This window comes from Physcomitrium patens, chromosome 8, assembly GCF_059467195.1.
Source record: "Physcomitrium patens ecotype Gransden chromosome 8, ASM5946719v1, whole genome shotgun sequence".
NCBI classification, from domain to species: Eukaryota; Viridiplantae; Streptophyta; class Bryopsida; order Funariales; family Funariaceae; genus Physcomitrium; species Physcomitrium patens.
This window is the reverse complement of record NC_143417.1, coordinates 2,756,204-2,777,386: the sequence shown is the minus strand read 5'-3', so window position 1 is coordinate 2,777,386 and position 21,183 is coordinate 2,756,204. Positions and strand designations below refer to the sequence as shown.

Genomic DNA, 21,183 nt, shown 5'->3' with positions numbered 1-21,183 from the left:
TGACAGAATCGAGATGAAGATCCTCAAGAACGACATGTCCTTCTTCAAACAGATGGCGAGATACAACGTATTTGGTATCACGACTTTGGAAGAGAATTCCAATATTTAATGATTTTATTAGAGGTAAGAATAACTCCTAATGGTATTCCAAATATTTTATTTGAAAGAAGTTACAAAGGCCTCAACAATGACCAAATAACAGGGTGGTCTTCTTGCCTTGGTATGGGACACTATAGATGGTTGAGAGGACCTATCAACCATCTTCAAAGAGAGCAAAGATCGGAGTATGTAGCAAATACAATTCACCGCATCTTTGACTTCCTCAACATATGAAGACTGCTCCTTGTGAAACTCGTACCTAAAAAGGGAGGTAATGTTATGGACATATATATTTATCTCAATAGTTACTTATATGATCAAGTAGAAGTAGGTAAATATAGAATAATTTTATAAAGTCTTCTAGAGAAGCTTTTTAGAAGCTTTATAGGCACAATTTTGACTCTAGATGTGTTTGTAGGTTAGAAACTTGGCCAAAAAGCTAACCATGTATTGATAGCTTGTGGAACAAGTTATTTCCATGTAGTAGCTTGTGGAACAAGTCAACTACGTGGCACATATATAGATAACTTACCTTGCAAGATAAGACATGTGGCTAGCAAAGTCAACACATGTTGGAGGTCCTATAGGACATCGCCACATAGCTCTTAGTTAGATAGTATATTTGGAAGCAAGAGTGAAGCCTTTTTCACTCTTGTCAATGCCTTTCTAGTTTTAGTCTTGTTTCAAGACTTTCTAATCTTCTTATTTTTAACAATAGTCATTCTAGTTAATATTACATCACCTTTTGGATGACTTTTTAGTTCTCTTCAGTGATAGAAGAATGTATTGAGGATTCTCTTTCTATGAGATTCATATCCTTGATAATTCTATAGCAATTACAAGGTTTTATCAATATCTTGATATTTTTATGATAGTGACAGCAAATCTAAGATGGTCCAAAATCCAAAATGAATTGCTTCAAGGACAATGAGCAAGTAATTGGCCAGATTTGATTATACTTGTGTTTGAGCTCAAGAGATGTGTAATTATAAAAGATGTAAAGAAAGAAGTTGTCTTTGATCACGTTTTTGTACATATTTATACTATTGAATTTCAAAAGAGATGTCTACTTTATATGCACATCTTGATTTTTTTTGAATAGAGAAACCAAGATTAGATGTGTTAGAGATATGGATTGTATAGTTTGTATAGAGTTTTTAGATAAAGACAACAATTGAGAGTTATTTGAAGTTATTCTACAGTGTATCATCACATGGTCTATATGGAATGTAAAATCCTCAAGCACCTTATATGAAAGACGGTCATTGTATAAAGAAGTATCCAAAGGTATTTATAGAAGAAACAACACTGTATGCCAATAGAAATCTTCAATATTAATGAAAAAATAATAGAAGAATGTTTGAAGTTCAAAGAATGGCTATTCATGATAAAGATGTTCTATTTTGTCTAAAACTATCTTGAAAGTACAATTGTCATATTAATGTTCAAATATATATATATATATATATATATATATATATATTTATTTGTGCCATCAAGTATATTGACAAATACATCTATAAAGGCCATAATTGTACTACAATGTAATTTGAAAACCAACAAGATGAGATCAAATAATATTTGGATGCAAGTTACATTAGAGCTTCAAACATCACTTGGAGACTTTTTTGCATGCAGATCCATGAAGAAATGCCAAATATTATTTTTTTGGTCATTTGTCTTCTAGAAATGCATCAAGTGGTATATGATCCAAATGATGAGATAGCTAGAATTTAAGAATGTGTTGAAAGACAAAGACAATATTAATTTTATTTTTTGAAATGTGTGTAATAATTGCAGTGGCAAGACAATATACATATCAATAATTTCTAAATTATTTTATTTGACATAAGGCTAGAACGATGTGAACATTAAAAAAATATAATTTTTTTATTAAAAGATTATATTTTATAAATCCTACAATGAAAGAAAGATATTATTTGAGGCTTTTATTAATCTACATTAAGGATCCACAATCATTTGAGCATTTAAAGATTATTCATGGAATTTCTCATCCAATATTTAAAAGTGCATGTGCAGCTTTAAGATTGGATATCAATTGAGGATATTATTTGTTAATTTGCTATTATACAAAAATTTGCTAAATCCATTAAATCTATATTAAAGATTTTAGAAAACCATCTTGAATGATCTCAATGCCCATTTTCAAAGAGAATATGGAATTAGCAATCGAATAGAAGAGCAGATTAAAGATTTTGGGCTTTTCTTACTAGATAGGATTTTATAAGATTTTGATAGAACGCTTATACAATTTCTTCCAATGCCATTACCAAGAAACAATTGAAATGCAATAATTAATAAAAAATCAATTTATTATTGAAAAAAGAGCATAGAATATTCAACAATTAGAAGCAAATTTAGAGCAGTATGTTATATAAATAAATCTTGAACAAAAAAAGGCATATGATGATATTATGGCTTTTATAATAGAACAACATGGATTCATGTTTTTTCTAAATGGACCTGCATGAATTGGTAAGATATTTATCTACAATACTTTCATAATTAAAGTTTATTTGATACAAAAGATTTTTATATGTGTTATATAATGAAGAATAGCTACATTATTACTTGAGGGAGGAAGAACCATTCATTCTATGTTCAAGATTCTACTAGATCGTAACAAAGATTTGTTTTATTCAATTATCAAGAATTTTGACCATATTGATTTTTTTTGCCAAACTTTGCTTATTATTTGGGATGAACTTCCAATGCGACATCATTATTGTCTTGATGGAGTTGATTGTTCCTTTAGAAAAATTTGAGATATTGATTGCCTATTTCAGAGAGCAACAATAATTTTTGGTATAAACTTTTGCTAAATTTTGCTAATAATTGTAAAAAGAACTCAAGAAGAAATTATAGTAGCATCTTTTTGATGTTCAATACTTTGGCCTCAAATAAAAATCCATATATTAAAAGAAAATATGAAGTTGAATTCAAGAGTACTTCAAGCAAATATTGAGTTTGCCAATTAGCTTCTTCAAGTATAGAATGCAAACACACATTGTATATATAGATGTTAGTACATTTGAATTTTTTATAGTTGCATTATTATTGACTAATATTTCTATTTGCCACTTGCAAAATTAGAAATAGTACAAATTTATTCCCCAATAATATAGTTAAGCTTCCTAATCACATGATTGTTGATCAAAAATTAATGTCTTTAGTAGATATTTTTTATCTAAGGCTCGTAATAGACAATATAGCAAATGATGCCTTCTTTAGAGATAGAATCATTTTATCCATACCCAATGATGATGTAGAAGATATTAATGAGAAGATTATGACTATATTTTCCAAAAAAGAACAAGAATATTTAAGTGCTGATGAAATTGTTGTTGAAGATGATATTGACAATAATAATATTTATCTAGTTGAATTCATTAAGTCACTTAATTCATCTGGAATATCGAAATCAAGGCTTTGTCTTAAGATTGAAACTTTGGTGATGCTACTAAGAAATATTGCTCCTCGCCAAGGACTTTGCAATGGAATCCAATTGGTAATTACATGACTATGGATCGAGTTCTTGAAGCAAGAATTCTTGAAGAAAAACTTATTGGAAACTTAGTGTTTATTTTGCGGATTATATTAACTTATACAACAAAAGAACTTCTATTTATTCTAAAGAAAAAGTAATTTTCAATCCTTCTTGCATTGCAATAACAATAAATAAATCCCAAAGATAATCAATGAAACATGTTGGTTTGCATCTACAATAAACTATTTTTTTCTATGGTCAATTTTATATATCACTCTTTCAATACATTTCCTCCCATTATATCAAGATTCTTCTTCTTAGAAATGACAATTTAAACTCCACATTGAATATTTTTTTTCTAGAAGTTTTAATTAAATAAATATGAGTAATTTATTTTTTGTATTTCATATTTTAATTTATTTTTTTATTGACTTTAATACATCTTTGAATTTCTAAATATATATTTTTAATGTAATTTAATGTTTTTTTTTTACATTTTTACAAGTAATTCTTTGAACTAAATTATCTACTTTTTTTGTATATTTCTTTACTTATCCTACTTCATACATGAAAGCTCCATTATGTATTTTATTTCTTTCTATTTGTATTGTATTGTATTTGAATTTGAAAAATATTCTTTTGCTCACAAAAATAAAAATAGCTTCATTTGATTCAAACTTTCAGTGACAACTAGACGAGTTCATCTAGTATCAAAGTAAGTTATCACATGATACCTTTAGCACCACAATTCAGATTCTACTATTTGCCTTCTCATTGAAAACCTTACGCATATGAGTAATTCTAACTACGTTGAAACCAATATGACTATCCGATCTGAAATAAAACATACCGATGTGGTTTTAAGTGAATACCAATGCATATAAATAACATGAATTCCATGAAAACATGAAGTGAAAAATCAAAATGTATTAAGAATCTGGACACTGTAAGTGGCTGCAGGGCTCAAGCACCTTGATTGTGTTCCAACCTCTCTTTCCATTTGATGATTGCACACCGAAACTTCAAACTAGATGATTATCAAGTCAATGAGTTAGAGTGTACAAGACACTTTCCCACAAGCTTTGACCCAAAGCAACGACACGCTTTGAGACACCTCTGTCATCACGAAGAACGAGAAGCACCCGCTGAGCCACACAAGCGCTGGTCCTTACTTGCTAGAGATCACAATATGAGTACATTTAGGGTTTAGCATTTGATGTCAAATCGGATCCTAATAAAGGTATTTGATTGTTGACTGCACAGGAATCAACAACGGATGTTATTTCCAGCGATCGATCACCACATGACCTGCAGGAAGAAAATTCTGCAGAGAAGCAGCTGTTCTGTCTGGACTAGATGATTTGCCTTCCCCGGCACTTCCACAAGTTGTCTCATGCCACAACATCCTGCAAAAAACACTTTCTCAAACAAACTTGAGACTCAGAATTTAAGCCTACCTACAGCGTCATCACCAAGAGCAACTGATGTTTAAAAATAAATAAAAATAAAAATCACGAGGGCAATAGAAGCCAATCCGCAAACACATAGCTACCACTTCGAAAGAGAATTCTCCAGGGCGCTAAGGAAAAATATTATCCGCTACTCAGCATCCACTTCCAGTACGAGGAATATTAATCCATCACAGGCTCACGAAACGCTCAATCTGCTAAGCTACCAGTCTCCCACCCGAAACTTCAGACAGCACTCTTGATTAAGCACGGTTCAAACCCTAAAGGGACTCAAACTCTAATCCGAGAAACCATAGAGAATCTCACGTGTCCAGCAGGCCTTGCAATTCGGCAACAAATAAGACAACATCAAATCCAGGGAACACATACGTCGAGAAATTGCAGTCAGAATTACGGCACCAAGGGAGATGGCGAGAGAGAGCAACAACACGAGGAGACTCGTTCACACACGTAGCAGCATCAGCAGTGTGGACCCTGCCCACCTCGACGACGTGGCTGGCTTGTGCCACGCCCTTCGTCCACCTGGACTCCGATCCCCCCTCCGCTCTCGCCACGTTCTAACGTTCTCGTGAGTTCTATCGTTGATGTAATTTCGAAGAAGTTCCATCGATGCAAAAGTATCCGAAGATTCTCAACGGCTCTCAAAGTTCTCCCAACTCCCATGAACTATTTATGTACATTCACTTGTTGGGATCCCCGCTTATGGATATTTTCACACGAACCCTGTTCCAGGCAGAATCTGTCGCCTGGGAACAGGGCCCCGTTGTGGAATTCCTTGCTGTGCAATAATAATACCCTGAGTATTGTACTCCATGGGTGTTCCCAAAAGGATTCACAAACCTCGGTTCCCTCAATGGCTGTAATCCCAATCAACCTCATCACCCTTTAGCTTTCCTCATCGTTGTGATTTTCCTCCTCTTAAAAAATTATTATCTGAAATTAAACTTGTCGCACTCTAAAAACGCATAGTGATGTGGAATATCATTTCATTTTTTATTTTTTTATTTTTAGTATTGGATAGAATCTAGATATTTATTCTTTTGACATTCTGGGTTGATTCATATACTGAGTGGTTTTGTATTACTAGGACAAAGTATCTTAAGTAGAGCCTTCCTTCAACTTGAGTTGGTTTGGCATGCATTGGATGAAGATCTCATAGAGCCCTAGCTTCTAGTAGATTCTGTGTAGAAGTAGCTTCTGGAAACCCTAGGGTCTTGATACTGCCGAGTGTAACATGGAGCAATGGCGTGACTGTTCCTCATGTCAACCCTGATTCTTGAAGTGGAATCGTGAGATTGTAAAGAAATACTGTGTCACTGAATTTTTTTATTTTTAATGGTTTTAAAAAACTATGTGCATAGCAATCTAAATGGATGATGACACGTTACACAAAATATGCTTTGTCAGTTTATAAATAATTGTACGAAAGTAAAATTTTATAGCTTACGAAAATGAGTAATCTATGGTTTTGGGTTGTGGCTTACAATCGATTTAATTTGTTTCTACTTATTTGAAATTAGCTCCACTAACTTTGAAGTGAATGACATTCATCTTAATAAGCATCTAAAAAAATACACAACTAACACTGTAAAAATCTACTCAACGCATTAGACATTTGAGAACTGGTAGTTAAAAGAGCAAAAACAGAACAATACACAAATTTAGAATACAAGTCCAGGAAAGTAAACTACATGACGCAAGATTGGGCTCCTTTGTGTATGACAAATATAAACTCAGGAGAAGGAAAGATAAATAAATAAATAAATAGACATTGAAAGAATAGGATCGATTATTTTTTGGTGTCAAAGATTGAAAATGCTTTCACGTCATAGTGAAACAAAAACCACGTGGCTGAATGCAGGATGGGCTTAGGATGCTGCACTCCAGAAACAAAGCGTATGGAAATATTCCACGCGAGACTCAGAACGGGTGAGGAAAGAATAGTTGCAAAGGGTAAGTAAAATTGTCCAAGCTTCTTCATCTTCTTCCCACTTTGGACACAAAAACGCCGCTTAGACTGCACCGCATCGGTGGAATCGTAAGAAACACACCGGAAGAATGAAGCAGATGGCGTCGCCAAAGTGAAAGTGCAGGCCAGAAGCGTAATGAAGGAGGAAGGTGGGAGGTAGCAATAAAGCGGAGGACAGCGAGCGAGCGAAGGAGGGAGTGAGCGAAGTGGGAGGGGGGACAACAGAGGAGGCATCATCAGTTGCTGCTGGGGGGGTAGAACTGGGTCCAGGCTCCACTACAATCCCGGGAGCAGGCACGAGACGCATAGACTCGAGAGATCGAGGCGAGCGGGATAAGTGGAGACCGGGTTCCACGGCCAACCAGAACTGGAATAATAACATGAGAGGCGGAGAGAGGGGAGAGAGAATCAAAGCTGGAAGGGAAAGGAAAGGTAAAGGAAAAGTAGAGGAACGCGACGCGGGGCACGAAACATGGCACAAGTTTGAAGTGTGGCTAACTTGCAACTGACAACAACCAGCCAAGTTATGATCTGCCCCCCACCCCCTCTCCCCTCCCCCCTGCGAGAGAGTTAATATTAAACTCGTGCAGTAGTCTTAGTACAAGAATTTCTTCCCCTCGCTCTCGCAGTCACTCGCGGGGCTACTGTTCCTCCTCCTCCTCTTGCTCCTGGTTCCTGCTTGTCTCGAGCCCATTCTGGTTCTCGACTGAGTCTCTCTCTCTCTCTCTCTCTCTCTCTCTTACTAGTCTCTCGCACCATTACCACTCACTACCATCTTACGTCTCGCATCTCCGTAGTCAGTGTGTGTTTTTATTTTATTTTCCTGCAGACAGCGGGAGTTCTCTCTCTCTCTCCCTCTCTCTCTCTCTCTTTGCTGCTATTATTATTATTATTATTATTTTTCTCTTTGAAAGGTTGTTGCTGGTGGTGGTGCATGTGAGAGAGTTGGAGTTGGGCATTGAAGGGTAGGGGAGAGGGGGAGCGGGGTGTAGTCAAAGGCATGCTCTCATGCTCCGGCTTCCAAGGAAGGCCGGGGGAGACGGCAAGGAGGAACTTCTTGAAGGGTCGTTGTCAATATTACCATCCGGGACATTCCGAACCACGTCATCAGCACCATCTTCGTCATCGGGGGTGGGGATTGGAGCATGGCCGCTGCTGCTGCCACAGCTGTTGATGCGGTACGTTATGTTTATTCTATTGTTATTGTGCCGCCTTGGTGATCCTGTGAACTTAATATTGCGTCTGTGGAAAATGGGCAATCCTGGCAACGGTACGACTGGATTAGGAGTGTGCTGGCGATTTTGGGGAAGCGTGCGTTCGAGGTTGGCATAATTCTTTTTGGGGGCATGATATTGGTTGGAGAGCCTGTGATTGGCGGGTGGAGCTGTGAGATGTGGGGTATGTGAAATTGAGGGTGAGGAAAAGAATTCATGGAGAGTGGGGACGAGAATGCGGGGTGAGGTGCGGTGTCCGTTTATGTGCCGGATATGGTGAGTGATGTTTTTGTGGAGTAGGAAAGCTTCGTTGGACATGGTAAGGCCCCCGAATGGCCGAGGACTAGCATCTTCGGATGCCGTTTCGCGGTGCAGGTGCTAATAGCTGGAGCATGGAATGCTGGAAATAGGGTCAGTGTATCAATGTTTTTAGGTTAGATATGGTGTTCATGGAAAGCGATGGCGGTACGGAGATGATTATGAAAGTGGGAGCCTGTGTGTGCGTGTGTGTGTGTGGGGGGGGGGTGGGGTTTTGGGGAATGCAGCCAACTGGAACGGGGAGTCGGAGGGCAGTGGTGAGAAGCGAGCGCTTTATGGAGTGGCAACGAGAACTAAGCAGGTCCGTGTCTGCAGTTCGTAAGCCTGGACATACAAGTGCATTGCTTACAACTGAAAGGTAGAGTTTTGTTTTGTTTTGTTTACCTCTTCGGCTCTTCTCCTCCATCATTTAATACCGTCGTTGGTGCTTTTTGGTGTAGTACAGAGGGACGTGGGGTTTGGGGTAGGATGTAGAATGGTCCCCTGCATGTATGTATGTCATGTTCAAAGCGTTTACGTCCGTCGTCGTCCAGGTCGCGTGCTACACACGGCGGGACGATGGCATGCGAGGGTATAGGAGTTGCGGATACCATCCTTTGTAAGGTGGAAGGTTCTCTTTGAGCTCAAACGGGGGTTCATGGACATTGGTATCTTGCTGATTGCTATCATTTCGCGTGGATCGTGTTCACCTTCAACCGGGTCCTCCGTACCGTTGGTTTAACACAGGATCAAGGTTGTTGCTGAACAAGAATTGGTGCGGAACCTTTGATGGCAATGGTTCCAGGTCTAGTGCTAGGGGTTGTTGTGGTGTCGTACATAGTGCATTATTAATGGTTTGTGGGGGTTCATTGCGCTCACCGGAATTTGTGTATATCTGAAGGCAATCCAGCGACGAAGAGATTGTAAAGATGCAGAGGCTCGATGTGTCGGAGGAGATGAGAGAGAGGGAGGGAGAGAAGGAGCAAGCGGGAGCAGAGTCTCATGGAGGGGCAGATGTCACTTCCGCAACTCAACGACAGAGAGGCAAGAAAACGCAACATCAGCGACAGCGATCGGATGTGAAATTGCCTCGGAAGGATGAGGGAGGGGATAAGAAGAGCAGTGTGACGACCCTAAATGAGGTAGCAGCGGGAACAGAGGGCGATGGAGGTAGAATGAGACGATGCAAGCAACAGGTGAACCAGGCACCCGCATCCAGGCGGCCAGTATCCCAGGTGCCTAGTCAGCAGGAGTTTCCTCAGCCCATTTCTCGAAGTAGACAACGACGTGTGCCTAGGTCGTTCACTCCGCCGAAGGAAGATATGGAGAGAGGGCTACGATCCTTGACCAGGTATTGTTGAGGTGCCTTTACTTGGAATCTCTAGGCTATCTATCAGACCGCCTCTCATTCACTGAGGGTATTCGTAGTCGCTGGTAATCTTCATATTCTACGAGGTGCATGGTCTCTGAAGTTATGGTTAGCATTGAAGGGCACGGACTTGGAAATAATGCTTTTAAAATTTTTACGTGCATGCACCACAGCTGGGCACTACTTCGGAGGACTAGTTACAAGGATTTAATTTGTAGGGTACTTTCCGCTGCGTGTATGGTAGAATACTTTTCTACATTTACCAGATGGATCGTATGTGTGGAATCCCTTTGTATTTATGTTTTAGTTTATAGCAAGCGATCGTCTCTGGTATTAGGTTTCAAGTGTTATATTGTGCGGTTGAACTTCCGAAGTTCGTTTTCATGCTGAGTGGGATGATTAGAGGAGATGCTGTAGTCTACTAAATTCCTGAAAGGCAGTTAATGTCATGCGAGGGAGAAGCGACCATGTCGCGTAGCTGATGCAACGAGGCGTTGAAGTCGGGGCAAAGTAGTAGTAGCGGTGTCTCAGTTCGCTTTCCAAGTCCCTATGAGCGTGCAAATTTGGAAGTGCTGCTGTCTGTTCTAACCTGTTCGGTGTTTATAAGATCGAGGCTGGTGTGCCTTTTAGGGTCACTTGGACCGTTGAGTCAGTAGCATGCGGTAGATCTTCAGAATCTTGAGCAATCTTTTCCATGGCTGTGTTCAGAAGTGAGAGCTGTGGTGAGTGCAGGAATCGTGGAAATGAGGCTGTGCCTGCTACGATTATAGCAGCGCCAACCAACAGCAGCAAAGGAGCTACGAAGCGATCGAAGCGAGTGGCCCAGCGTTTGGCCAACGAAGAACCTGCTCCACCTCCTTTGAAATTGCCAAAGCTCCACCTTGTTCTGACACGGAAAGAAATCCAGGAGGACTGGTTGAAGATTACAGGTCACAAGTATACTGGTAAACCCAGAAAGTCTACGCTTATTCAACGGGTATGTCTTTGACCTCCAAACATATCAGCATTGCATAATCAGTGCCAGTTCTTGTTGTGTGTACCTATGCTTGTCTGACATTGCTATTGAGAGTACCAATTTGTTGGTTGCCTGTTTGGTGCGTCGTCATTCTCTCCAAGGAATGGGAAGAGGCTTGTTTCGAATTTTTCAGACATGAGTGTGGACTTTGTCGTAAATGCTATGAAGAGCATCTTAGTTCGAAGGAGTTAACTGTTATTCCTGTGCAGGGTCTGGGTTTATGTACGTCTTTGACATGTCCGTCATCCATTCGATACCTCAACGAACCCCTATGTATGTACTCATTCCCTCGACTGCCAGTAATGATTGACCATGTTCTGAGCTGTGATGCATCCCCGCTCCGACTATTCTCATTCTATGTGTTTCTCGTATTCTTAGGTTTGAAGCTATGTTCTTTGTTGTGGTAGTATGGCATTTTGCTATACTGATTACAATTTGTGTTTAGAGTGATCCAGCATCGCAGGTTCCCTGACAGCATTTGAAGGCAGCAGCGACAGGCTGCAACTGGCTTCACAGTTCCGACAACTGGCTGGTAGTTTAGCAGATTCGTCATGGGTTCATTCTTTTGCCTACCCCATCAAACCATTGTTTGAGCCTCCAGTACTTGAAAAGGAAGCATTTTGTACCATAGTATTGACTAATAGCGCATGGTGAGTATCAAAGCAGGGTAGACACTTCCTGCCATAGTGGAGTGGATCTGCCTACCATGTTGATGGTGTATCCGCTGGCGTGGCTCTGGTAGGCATGTGTAACGAAATGACGACAAGTTTCACTTGGTCTTTTCAGCAATCCTGGTCATGTGCGAGATAAAGTGTCCTGGTGGAGCTCACAATGTTGTGACGAGGTGGCTGTGTATCTATATTGTACTTCAGGATAGTTTCGGCAAGTTTGATGTCGTGGTACTCAGATACTGATATTGGCAGCGTGATACAGGAGGTCTCAGTGTCGTGGCTGTTGAATAATGTCGTCGGGATCGTAGTCAGCAAGCATCTTCTAACTCAATGAACTCGATATCTGACATTGATATCAAGATATTTGCAGTTTCTTTCTTTCTGTTGTTTATATCTTCTGAAGCCATTGGGGCCATGCACCAGAAGTATTGGGTTGGATGGATGCCTGCTTGAATGTGAAGCTTATCATGCTGTCCTCGATGCCTATGCTTCGTTGTTCACCTCAGAAATCACTTTTCATTATTTTGTACTAAGGTTGTGTCGTGTCTTGTAAATTGTACCCGCATCTTGTGCGGCACCACTCCCTAGCAGCGTGTGGCCCAGCCGGTGCCTGGTACTGGATGAAAAAAGAATTCAAATGGCTCCTCGGTCCAGGACATTTTAACAAGCCCTAACCCATTAGTCCTGTCTAACTGCTCATAAATGATTGTGTATTAATTTCTAAAACCCCGAACCCTGCTCCCCTTATACCAATACCTTAGGCGCTCCCAACAGTTGGTTGATTGTCTGAGCTGCTCACAAATTCGGAGGCAACCACCCGACATCTATATCTGTACATACTCATGGGTGACGGACGGATGAAGCGAAAAAGGTCAGAGTGCGAGCTGGATACCTGTTCTGCGAAATCGGGACAGGCTCCACAGTTGTTTATGTGGCAGTAGTAGAATGGTTCAGTTCTTTTATTTGGTTGGATCAAGCGAGACAATTCGTTGCACCTTTTCCAACCGTCTACAATTTCACTGAATTGGTAGAATGTGGTCGACCTCCGAGAAATGCTCAATGATGAATCTGATGAACTCATCATTCATCCCCTGTGAGTCGGTGAAGTCCCCCATCACCACACATGGGAGGGGTGTTGTGGAAATTCTGGTCACTGAAGCAATTAATAGCGCCTACTTAAAACATCTGGTTTTGTCGACGGCTTTCTTAACTGATAAGAATCTTCAAAATAGGAGCTGCTCCACTAGGGTACTCCCACGTATCCGGATACAATGGAGAAAACACCCGATTGAAGTGCAGGATTTCATGCCCATTCGCTGACAGGTGTTTACTGAGAGAGCCGATGATTGGATAATATGATCTGGATACACATTTATGCAAAAAACTGATTATGGGTTGCAATCGGGACATCTCCAAAGTGTTTCAGGTGTGTACGAAAGGCATGAGTAGCAACGATTCACGCCCAGTATCTACCCATTCTTATGAACACGAAACAGCAAATCACCCACCACCTCAAGCCTCAGAGTCTCCGAAGCAGCGACCTCCGTAGGGCAACCACACTTTCTTCGGCAACCCAGACCCTACCTCATCACTAATTGTTCAGAAGCGTCTTTTTGCAGCCTTTGACAAATGTTGTTCTGAAACGAATTTGTGGTCGAGGAATTCATTCTCTGAAGACACATGTGGCCCATGCGGCATAATTCCAGTTGCCGGCAAGTCGACGAAAGTCGTCAGTGGGTCCTGCGGACGAAGACCTGGGCTCGGCAGCTGGCTCCGTATCCGTGGTGATGTTTTCCGTCGACGAGCCTTGAACGAGAGCAACTGGAACAGCAGAGAGTTTGCGTGATAATCTCGTTGTTCCTATTGTCCTCGTGCTCTTTAACGCTACTTAGGAATTAGTTCAGATTGTTTAGAATTGGTGTTTGATGAGAAATTCTGTGCAGATTAAGTGACAGGAAAGTACCACTGTAAGAGAAAGATCTTATTAGTAAGCACAGAGGGGTGGGGACTGTCGAGAGATTGTAATATAGTTTTTGATGTTGTGACTGATAAATTTAACTATATCCGGCGCGCACGTTGGCAGAATCTATGCTGCTATTTTTGACGGCGAACTGTCGAGGCCACTAACGATTAGACAACTTTGCAGAGCATGTGCTTGGAGACACATTAATAACAGCCCATGAGCTTGGAACGAACGATCTATTAGGTTGTCTGCCAATCCGACTCCGCTGGCATTATGACGGAGTGCGTACTGTTTAACACAATGGACAGTAGCGTGTTGAAAGTCATTCCAATTTGTTGACTGATATAAAATTGCTTGGCTGACAAGTAGTTTTCCTACTTCTTCTTCACCCGACGATTTTGTATTAAATTGTAAGCATGAGCTTTCTACGGATAAGGCTTAACTATGGCTAAATGGCTAGGCCGGTCAGGGTCGCAGAGTATGCGCATTCTTCTCAGACGTTGGGTGAGAATCTATAGTTAGAGCAAAGCATACTTGCTTTTTAGGTCCATCGTAGGAAAAGAGGATTGCGTTGTTTTGTAAATAGAAATGTTGCATCCTGTCGGCGGATCCATCAGGTCGGAGAGGAATAGTTTTAAAGGTAGGTCCACACGACATTTTCATGAGAAAGAGGCACAGGTTAGGTGGCGACGTCAGTCCAGTAAGAGAGTGTTAATAGCATGGAGAGCACCTTAGTTACTGCTGCTACTACTCTCTTGCTCAGGTTCATAAAACTCTAGTAATGCCTAGTTGAGGCAAATTATTGTTAAAGACCCCAATCTTGGGCTTGCTGAGCATGTAATGAAATTTGGTACTGTGTGAGACACAAGATGTGGAATGGACTGGCGAAATTGCTCCTCTGAGCTACCAACAGAGTGTAGAGCAGGGAACGACGGGGCTTGTGGGTTTCACCTGGAAGAGGGTATTACTACTGAATGAGCAATCATTTTTTAGAACATCAGGAGGTATGAGTGATGATTAGGTTGTCAGATTGAAGGAGTATTGACACTGTTGTAAGTTTAAACTAGCTATAGATAAGAAGCTAGAGGACAATGGCAAAGGGCGGAAATAGTTCGAGCGCAACAATCCAATATCTGCTTCGCTCTCTGATTTTCCACTGCTACGGGCAAGAACGACGTAGTATGACGATGTGCTAGACGAACTTCAGGAATCCAAGTTTACTACGTGTGTCTTATCACAGATGAACTTAACTCGACCTTTAACATCTAAGAAGAGTGAGCATTAGCATTGTGGTGGAAAGGACGATTTAAGATTGGAAAGATCACATGAAGTGATTGAACCGGAAGTGAAAAAGGAAATGCTGATGGGCACGCCTCCTGGCCAACTTCGCACTGGACTATTTTTTGTGAATGAATTTCAGGATGCAGAATCTCTCTCCTCGCTATTATATCACTTGATCACGGCCGCAGGCTTCTTCAGTAGGTAATGCCGAATTTTTGTGTTTCTAACATTATGCAATGGTTAATGATGCTAATCAGTCGAACTCTCAAAATCATGGTTGGTGCACTCTATCTAAAGGTTGAGATGCCGCATGTTTTAAGTATATTGTGCAACACTAAATATTTGTTGCAAGCCATTGGTATATCTGCTAATTTTTGGTCAGTCTTGCGGAATGCGTCCCTCTTTAAGCTAATTTTACTTTCATAGTGATTTTTTTATTTTATTTCTAGCAAATGTTATGATGTTTTGTTTCTTGCACTGTGAAATTTTACCTCTGATGCTTTTAGTGGTAAGAGGATTATCTATCTAGCTAGCAATTGGATTAATTATATGAAAGGAAATAGAGACATCAATTAACTGGTCCTAAATTCTTTCATCGCTTGCTGCCCACTTTTCTCGTAATTATTTTTATATTTATTTTCCTGTTGAACACTGATAGGTTTTCTCTGTAATTCAAAACCGGGGTAAAGTCACAAAATTTGGTTTATTTCATCATTGAGAGTTGGAGGCATTTAATGTCATAACATGTTGTAATTTGAACCGCTCATGTGTCCAGTATTTATCATATATGTATCTTTCGTTGGGTTGAGACGGTGATCGAAGGACACATCCATGTTTGAATCAGAAAAGCTTCAGGCGAAAGGATTTATTGGTGCAAACGTTGAGATGGTGGTTTTTGACACTGGTGCTCATGCTTACAATCCACACTTCCGAAATATAAAGGCAAGTCTAGTTAATATGATGTTATCTATATATATATATATATATATATATATATTTTAAAATCGAGACTAGGCTTAACTTTGCACTGAGGGTTGGAAATTCATGATATTGTTTAAATTTACTGCATCTATACATTGAATGGCATGACAAATTCCTTTTCTTTATCATTAGGAAGTTTCACAGTACAGATTGAAGTAAACCATCTTAATAACTTGGTTTCTGAGTTATTAATATTTTGTGTAAGCGATCTAATTGAAAACATTATGATTTTTTGTTATTTCCTTTTCTAGGTAATTATGGTCAGAGCATTAATGTGCGTTTTGGTTGATGTGTGCTTCCAAGAAAAAAAAAACAAATTGAACTATCGAAGACATATTCAATGACAAGCTTGGTTATAGCACCTTAGTTGCAGGAGTAAGTTTCCACTTGAGATCCTCAGCGTCTTGGGCTTGCTCCAGGTGCTGAAGCCTTCTACTTCCTCGTCTTTACTGATGCTCCCATAATGGTATTAATTGCGATATTCCTCTAGTTCTCTTAATTATGTTAATTAAGTCACAAGGTATTGAAGTGAAGCTAGTTATACTCGCCCGCTGCTCTCGGTTCTCTTCTCATCACACTATTCCCGTGAGTCGCATTCTTCATTCTTTCACTGCCAGTTCGGGCACATTAAAATTTACAAATTCTGCTCAGTTAAAACAAAGTTGAATGTGCAAAGTTGAATGTGCTTTGCCCAAAAATGTGCTGGTCCGTCTTGGATGAACACCGATTTCAGAATATCGTCTTACTCTGTTCATCCAAAGTTAGGAAGAGGAGGGAGACTTCCATGCTAGCCATGTATAGGTACAATATATATATATATATATATATATTAATACTCATGGAAACCCGTGCTATTGGCCATGGAAAAGGTGTAAAAGTTTGCAGAATAATTGTACATCTAGTGATTTTGTGTTGTCTCACATGTGAAATCATTGAAGTTTAGGAATCTAACATGTTGGTTGTGGGCAGATCTGGTGGTAAAAAGCTGCATTTTTAGGTTATGGACGAGAGTTGGTGGAATCAAAGATATGCACAGAATGCAAGTCTTTTCCTAGAACGAGTGAGGCCTGCCCAGTAATGGATGGAGCAATTTGCTTGCTTGCCAAAGAAATTACCCAAAAGGAAAGATGGAATCTGCTCAATGCTTCCAGCATAAAACAGGCCCGAGTTGAGAGAGCGTCGCGTTCATCACGGAAGAATGTTTTTAAGCGAGGAGCTGGAATTCTAAATCTCTAAAATTTCTGTCTAAACTCCTCTTAAGATGTCCTAATTTATTTAGGTGACATTTTGAACTTAATTTCGATTTTCAGTTTGACATTGGTTCCGTCTGTACCCTCTGAGAATCGAACTTCATGCTAGCGCAGTTAGAATTGCAGTCTGATTTACCTTGTTATTTGGTTGTGAGGGACTCGGTAAGCGTGTATCTATGCTGAAACTCAATATTGTATGGTGCTTATTGCTTAGTAGAGAAAGAACACGTTATTCCTGGGGCACAGACCTCCTATGTTTTCCTTATGGAGACTTTCCTTATGACTCTCTTCTCCAAGATATCTCCGGAGGTAGCTCTCGAATATCCACATCACACAGCTCTTGCTTAAGGCTTGCATCTCAAGTAGCTAGTCTTGTTTATTGAGCTTTCAGGATTGATGGCGATAATTGGTTGCCAGCTTTGTGGTTCTACGGGTCAGAGTTTTACCATTCCGTTCAAAAACTATACACGAGTGTAATGCAATTGTCGTGAAATCTTCGTAGTATTTCTCCAGATATATCTTCTTTTTTTTTAATGTGTGTACTGTATGCTTTTAGTTCGTTCATCGAGGAAATTGAACCTCAAAAATGATAATTCTTGAAATGACAGAAGCAGGTGGGATTACCAATCCTTGGAGCAATGCATGCGAGAAGATGACGCATGGCCGGATTACGGTGACTTCAATTGTTTGGACTAGCCATATGGTGAGCAGCTGCTACTGGCTACGAAAAGAAGCTCTTAGATTTAACAAGTCATAAAAATTTAAGATCTCGTCGTTCTCCCTGCCGTTAATGAGTTGGGTTCACTTCTAGGCAGACATGTGGATTTTAGTCCTGACTCTCCTGTTCTGTTAAAATCCACTATGATTCTTCTGTAGCAGTGCATGGCTCGGAGGGCTACATTCTGACAATTCTACTGGACTAGTATTAGATTGTACTGCTTGCCTCTGAAGGCAAGGCAGGACACTTCCATTGCTTGTGTTGTGGGAATGTTGCATGGATGCATGTGCTTGTGATGGTTCAGTTTTGTCCAAGTTAAATCCTATTGAGCAACTCTTGTGATGTCCTCCTTGTTGGGCTAAAATAAGAAAGAAAAAAAATCCTATTTTGTCTCCTTTCTTGGTAGAACCTATCCATTCTTAACCTGTAAAGTATGATCTTGATGTAGAGAGGACTATTACAGGAAGTAGGGCTAGTCAATAGACTGTTTCTTAAAAAAATCCTTCCTACATGAGTCTTGTGTTATTGAAGAATAGTTCTAGATTAGATCCTTTTCTACCATTTTTTGTAAATATTTTCTTACTTTGAGATGTTATATGAAATTTAACCTTAATTGCCATAATAATTTTTTTAACCTAATTCTGTAAATAAAAAAATGCATCCCATTTCTTTTGATAAATGTAGAGGAATCACTTCTGTCTTATTACATGTTATGTTGGCAAGTCTTTCAATAGTCTTTGTAATATATATATATATATATATATATCTTGGTTCAGTACCGTTAGTTTTCAAATAGATACCTTCAATTTAAACAAGATTCTCACCAAGTATATGTAATAATCATCACTCTCAACCTTTGGTCTACTATTATTTCTTCCTTGCTTTAATTTGCTCTCACATCCTTCCTCTATATAGAAACAATAAACGGTTACTTTCCTTTACAAACACATTATTAAAAAGTATAGGTGATCCAACTATGTACTTTCAACTCAATCAACTATATATCCTTTATATTCTACCAGAAAGAAATTAATGACATTTGATTTTATTTCTGATTCCACATGTAGAAAATAAAATAATCTTCATGCTTTATTACTGTCAAAAATTTCAAAAAACATAATTGAGGTATAATTTCAATTAAGCTCTAAAAAACTCTATTTTAAGAAAAGCTATGAGAAAATTTATAAACAACAGAAAATTTATAAAAAGAGATTATATATAGCCAAAGATATTTTATGATGTCTTAAATGTTTGTCTTAAAAAATCAGATATGCCAAATATGTATTCTAAGCTAAGCACATCAAAAACCATTTCTAACATTCTAATTTGCAATATTACAAAAGTATATTGACAAAAATATTTTTTTAACCTAAAATTAAATTAAAATTTATAAATTAAAAGTTGATTAAGCTTTCAATTCTTTTTCAATTCCAACATCAAAATGTTGGATCAAGAAAGAATACATATTTATTATTATTATTATTATTATTATTTTATGCCAAAGCCTACAAAAATTAAGGTCTAAAAAGTAGGTGTACCACAAAAAAATGCTGTACTACAATCTTTATCATTTTAAATTTATGAACAAATATAACTCAATAGAAGGCTTTTCCAAAATTGTTACAATAGTTGAAATCTATATAGATAAATGAAGGTAAGAAGTTGGTTGAATTATTTTATAGAATAATAGAGGATTCAAATAATAATAATATAATCAAATTTGAATTTTTATAATTTTTTTTATAATTCAAAATTTTAAATTATAATTCAAATAATTATAAAAATTAATATTATTTTTTAAAAAGATATTACTTTAATAAAAAATCATACTCAATTTGGTCTCTTCTCTAAAAAAGAATTTTTTTCTTAACATATTTATATTTAATCTAATGCCTTTGTTTTTGAAGGTGGCAAATAGAATAAACTTCATGCAAAGAATTTAATATATTATAATTTGATAGAATGTAATAATATTTTTATAATTTTTTTTTTATAATTATTTGTACAAAAATAGAATTAATGTTTCTTACAAATAACTAAAAACATGCTAGAATTGAAAATCAATGCAAAAATTAGATAGAATATTAACGTACCATATTGTGATCTAATAGTACATATCCAAAAAATACCTAAAAAATAAGAAAATTTAAGCTTTAATGTATTTTTAATTTATATATTTTTATATATTTTAAGATTTTTTTATATACTTGAGAAGATGTGATGCAAAAGAATACCTAGATTTAATGTTAAAAAATATATTTTACAATAGTTATTATTAATAGAAGGTCAGATATGGAATAGAGAATTTTATCTCTTAATATTTGTCTCCGAACTTAGAGGTACTAAGTGAAGTGCAAAATCCTTTCTTTAAGAAATATTTCTGTTTTAAAATTAAAAATATAAATTATATATGTTCTTTTATATTATTAAAAAGATGCTCTATAATAAGAATAATTTATATTTGAATTTAGGTGGTAATAGAGGTAGCTATGATTATCTCATATGTTGTTTGCTCAATCCTACATCATATTATTTTGAAACATTGTATTTGCAATTGGATTTTTCATAGAATACTTGTCACTAAATTAAAAAAATATATTAATTTTATTTTATTTTTATTTTTATTTGAATATATATTATTTTTAAAATTTTATTTTCTCTAAAATATATTTAAAAATTAATTTTTTATTAGCTTTAGAATATAATAAGCTAATATAATCTATAATTATTTTTTAATTAATTAGAAAAATTATATGAGGATCAACAAATAACATAAATTTAATGAATTATTAATAAATGATGAAGAATTTAGGATGAAAAATAAATTTCATCACTCCTCTCTTGAGGACTACTTATTAAAATAAGAATAAGATACAATTATTAAAGATAAGTTACTAATGGTTAAAGAATAGTAAAAAAATGAAGATAATAATGTGGCAGTTAGGTTAAGAGGAATCTATGATTAAGTTAGATGGATGAAGATGATTATAGATAAAATTCAACTACAATAGATATAAATTCTTTCTATAAGTAAAAGATATTAGAAGAAAGATGTATTTCATTCTATACTTCTCTTATGTGCAATAATTTTGATTTCTACTTACTTGTATCCTAATTGTTGTATTTCTTCAATAGATGATTCTCACAGACGTACTCATGTAAGCTAGTAATTACATATACAAATAGGTGGAAGTAAGTAAAAGTAGATAAAAGTAAGTTAATTCTATAGTATTTAATATGAAAGCTTCCTAGAAGCTTCATAGATGTTGTTTTGACTTCATAGGTGTCTTTAATTGACTTTTTGGATTAGAAACGTGGTCAACAAGTTGGCCATGTGCCACACATATTGTTAGCTTGAAGATCAAGCTAACTATATGGC

At 37.5% G+C, this 21,183-nt stretch overlaps 1 protein-coding gene and 2 long non-coding RNA genes across 10 annotated transcripts; 2 read left to right on the top strand and 1 right to left on the bottom strand.

Annotated features, from left to right (window-relative positions):
- Window positions 1–4,516: 4,516 nt before the first annotated feature.
- Window positions 4,517–5,472, bottom strand: LOC112285857 (uncharacterized). Its single transcript, XR_002970843.3, has 2 exons — window positions 5,383–5,472; window positions 4,517–5,013 (listed from the first exon to the last, which is right to left on the bottom strand). It is a non-coding gene; the product is annotated as an uncharacterized LOC112285857 (long non-coding RNA).
- Window positions 5,473–7,660: 2,188 nt separating this feature from the next.
- Window positions 7,661–11,989, top strand: LOC112285856 (uncharacterized). Of its 7 annotated transcripts, XM_090252336.1 has the most exons (7): window positions 7,662–8,223; window positions 8,805–8,935; window positions 9,111–9,180; window positions 9,458–9,907; window positions 10,658–10,901; window positions 11,150–11,213; window positions 11,388–11,989. In XM_090252336.1, the coding sequence occupies exons 4-7, from the start codon at window positions 9,486–9,488 to the stop codon at window positions 11,420–11,422; spliced, it is 765 nt and encodes a 254-aa protein (XP_090108462.1). In that variant the 5' UTR covers window positions 7,662–8,223; window positions 8,805–8,935; window positions 9,111–9,180; window positions 9,458–9,485; the 3' UTR covers window positions 11,423–11,989. The 7 variants fall into 7 exon arrangements, with proteins under 7 accessions (XP_024382920.1, XP_090108462.1, XP_073392067.1 ...); XM_024527152.3 differs by lacking the exon at window positions 9,111–9,180 and having other exon boundaries at window positions 7,661–8,223; window positions 8,805–8,878; XM_073535966.2 differs by lacking the exon at window positions 9,111–9,180 and having other exon boundaries at window positions 7,695–8,223; window positions 11,396–11,989.
- A 1,831-nt stretch (window positions 11,990–13,820) lies between these two features.
- Window positions 13,821–18,056, top strand: LOC141045681 (uncharacterized). Of its 2 annotated transcripts, XR_012217996.2 has the most exons (5): window positions 13,821–15,056; window positions 15,631–16,255; window positions 16,806–17,115; window positions 17,301–17,395; window positions 17,695–18,052. It is a non-coding gene; the product is annotated as an uncharacterized LOC141045681 (long non-coding RNA). The 2 variants fall into 2 exon arrangements; XR_012217994.2 differs by lacking the exon at window positions 13,821–15,056 and having other exon boundaries at window positions 16,119–16,255; window positions 17,304–17,395; window positions 17,695–18,056.
- The last annotated feature ends 3,127 nt before the right edge of the window (window positions 18,057–21,183 follow it).

Bases quoted from the DNA above. Each gene is read 5' to 3' on its own strand.
- LOC112285856 (XM_090252335.1), top strand. From the start codon at position 8,191: ATGGCCGCTGCTGCTGCCACAGCTGTTGATGCG. The intron at 8,224-8,804 runs GTACGTTATGTT...TGGGGAATGCAG, and splicing joins CTGCCACAGCTGTTGATGCG to CCAACTGGAACGGGGAGTCG. The intron at 10,902-11,149 runs GTATGTCTTTGA...ATTCCTGTGCAG, and splicing joins AGTCTACGCTTATTCAACGG to GGTCTGGGTTTATGTACGTC.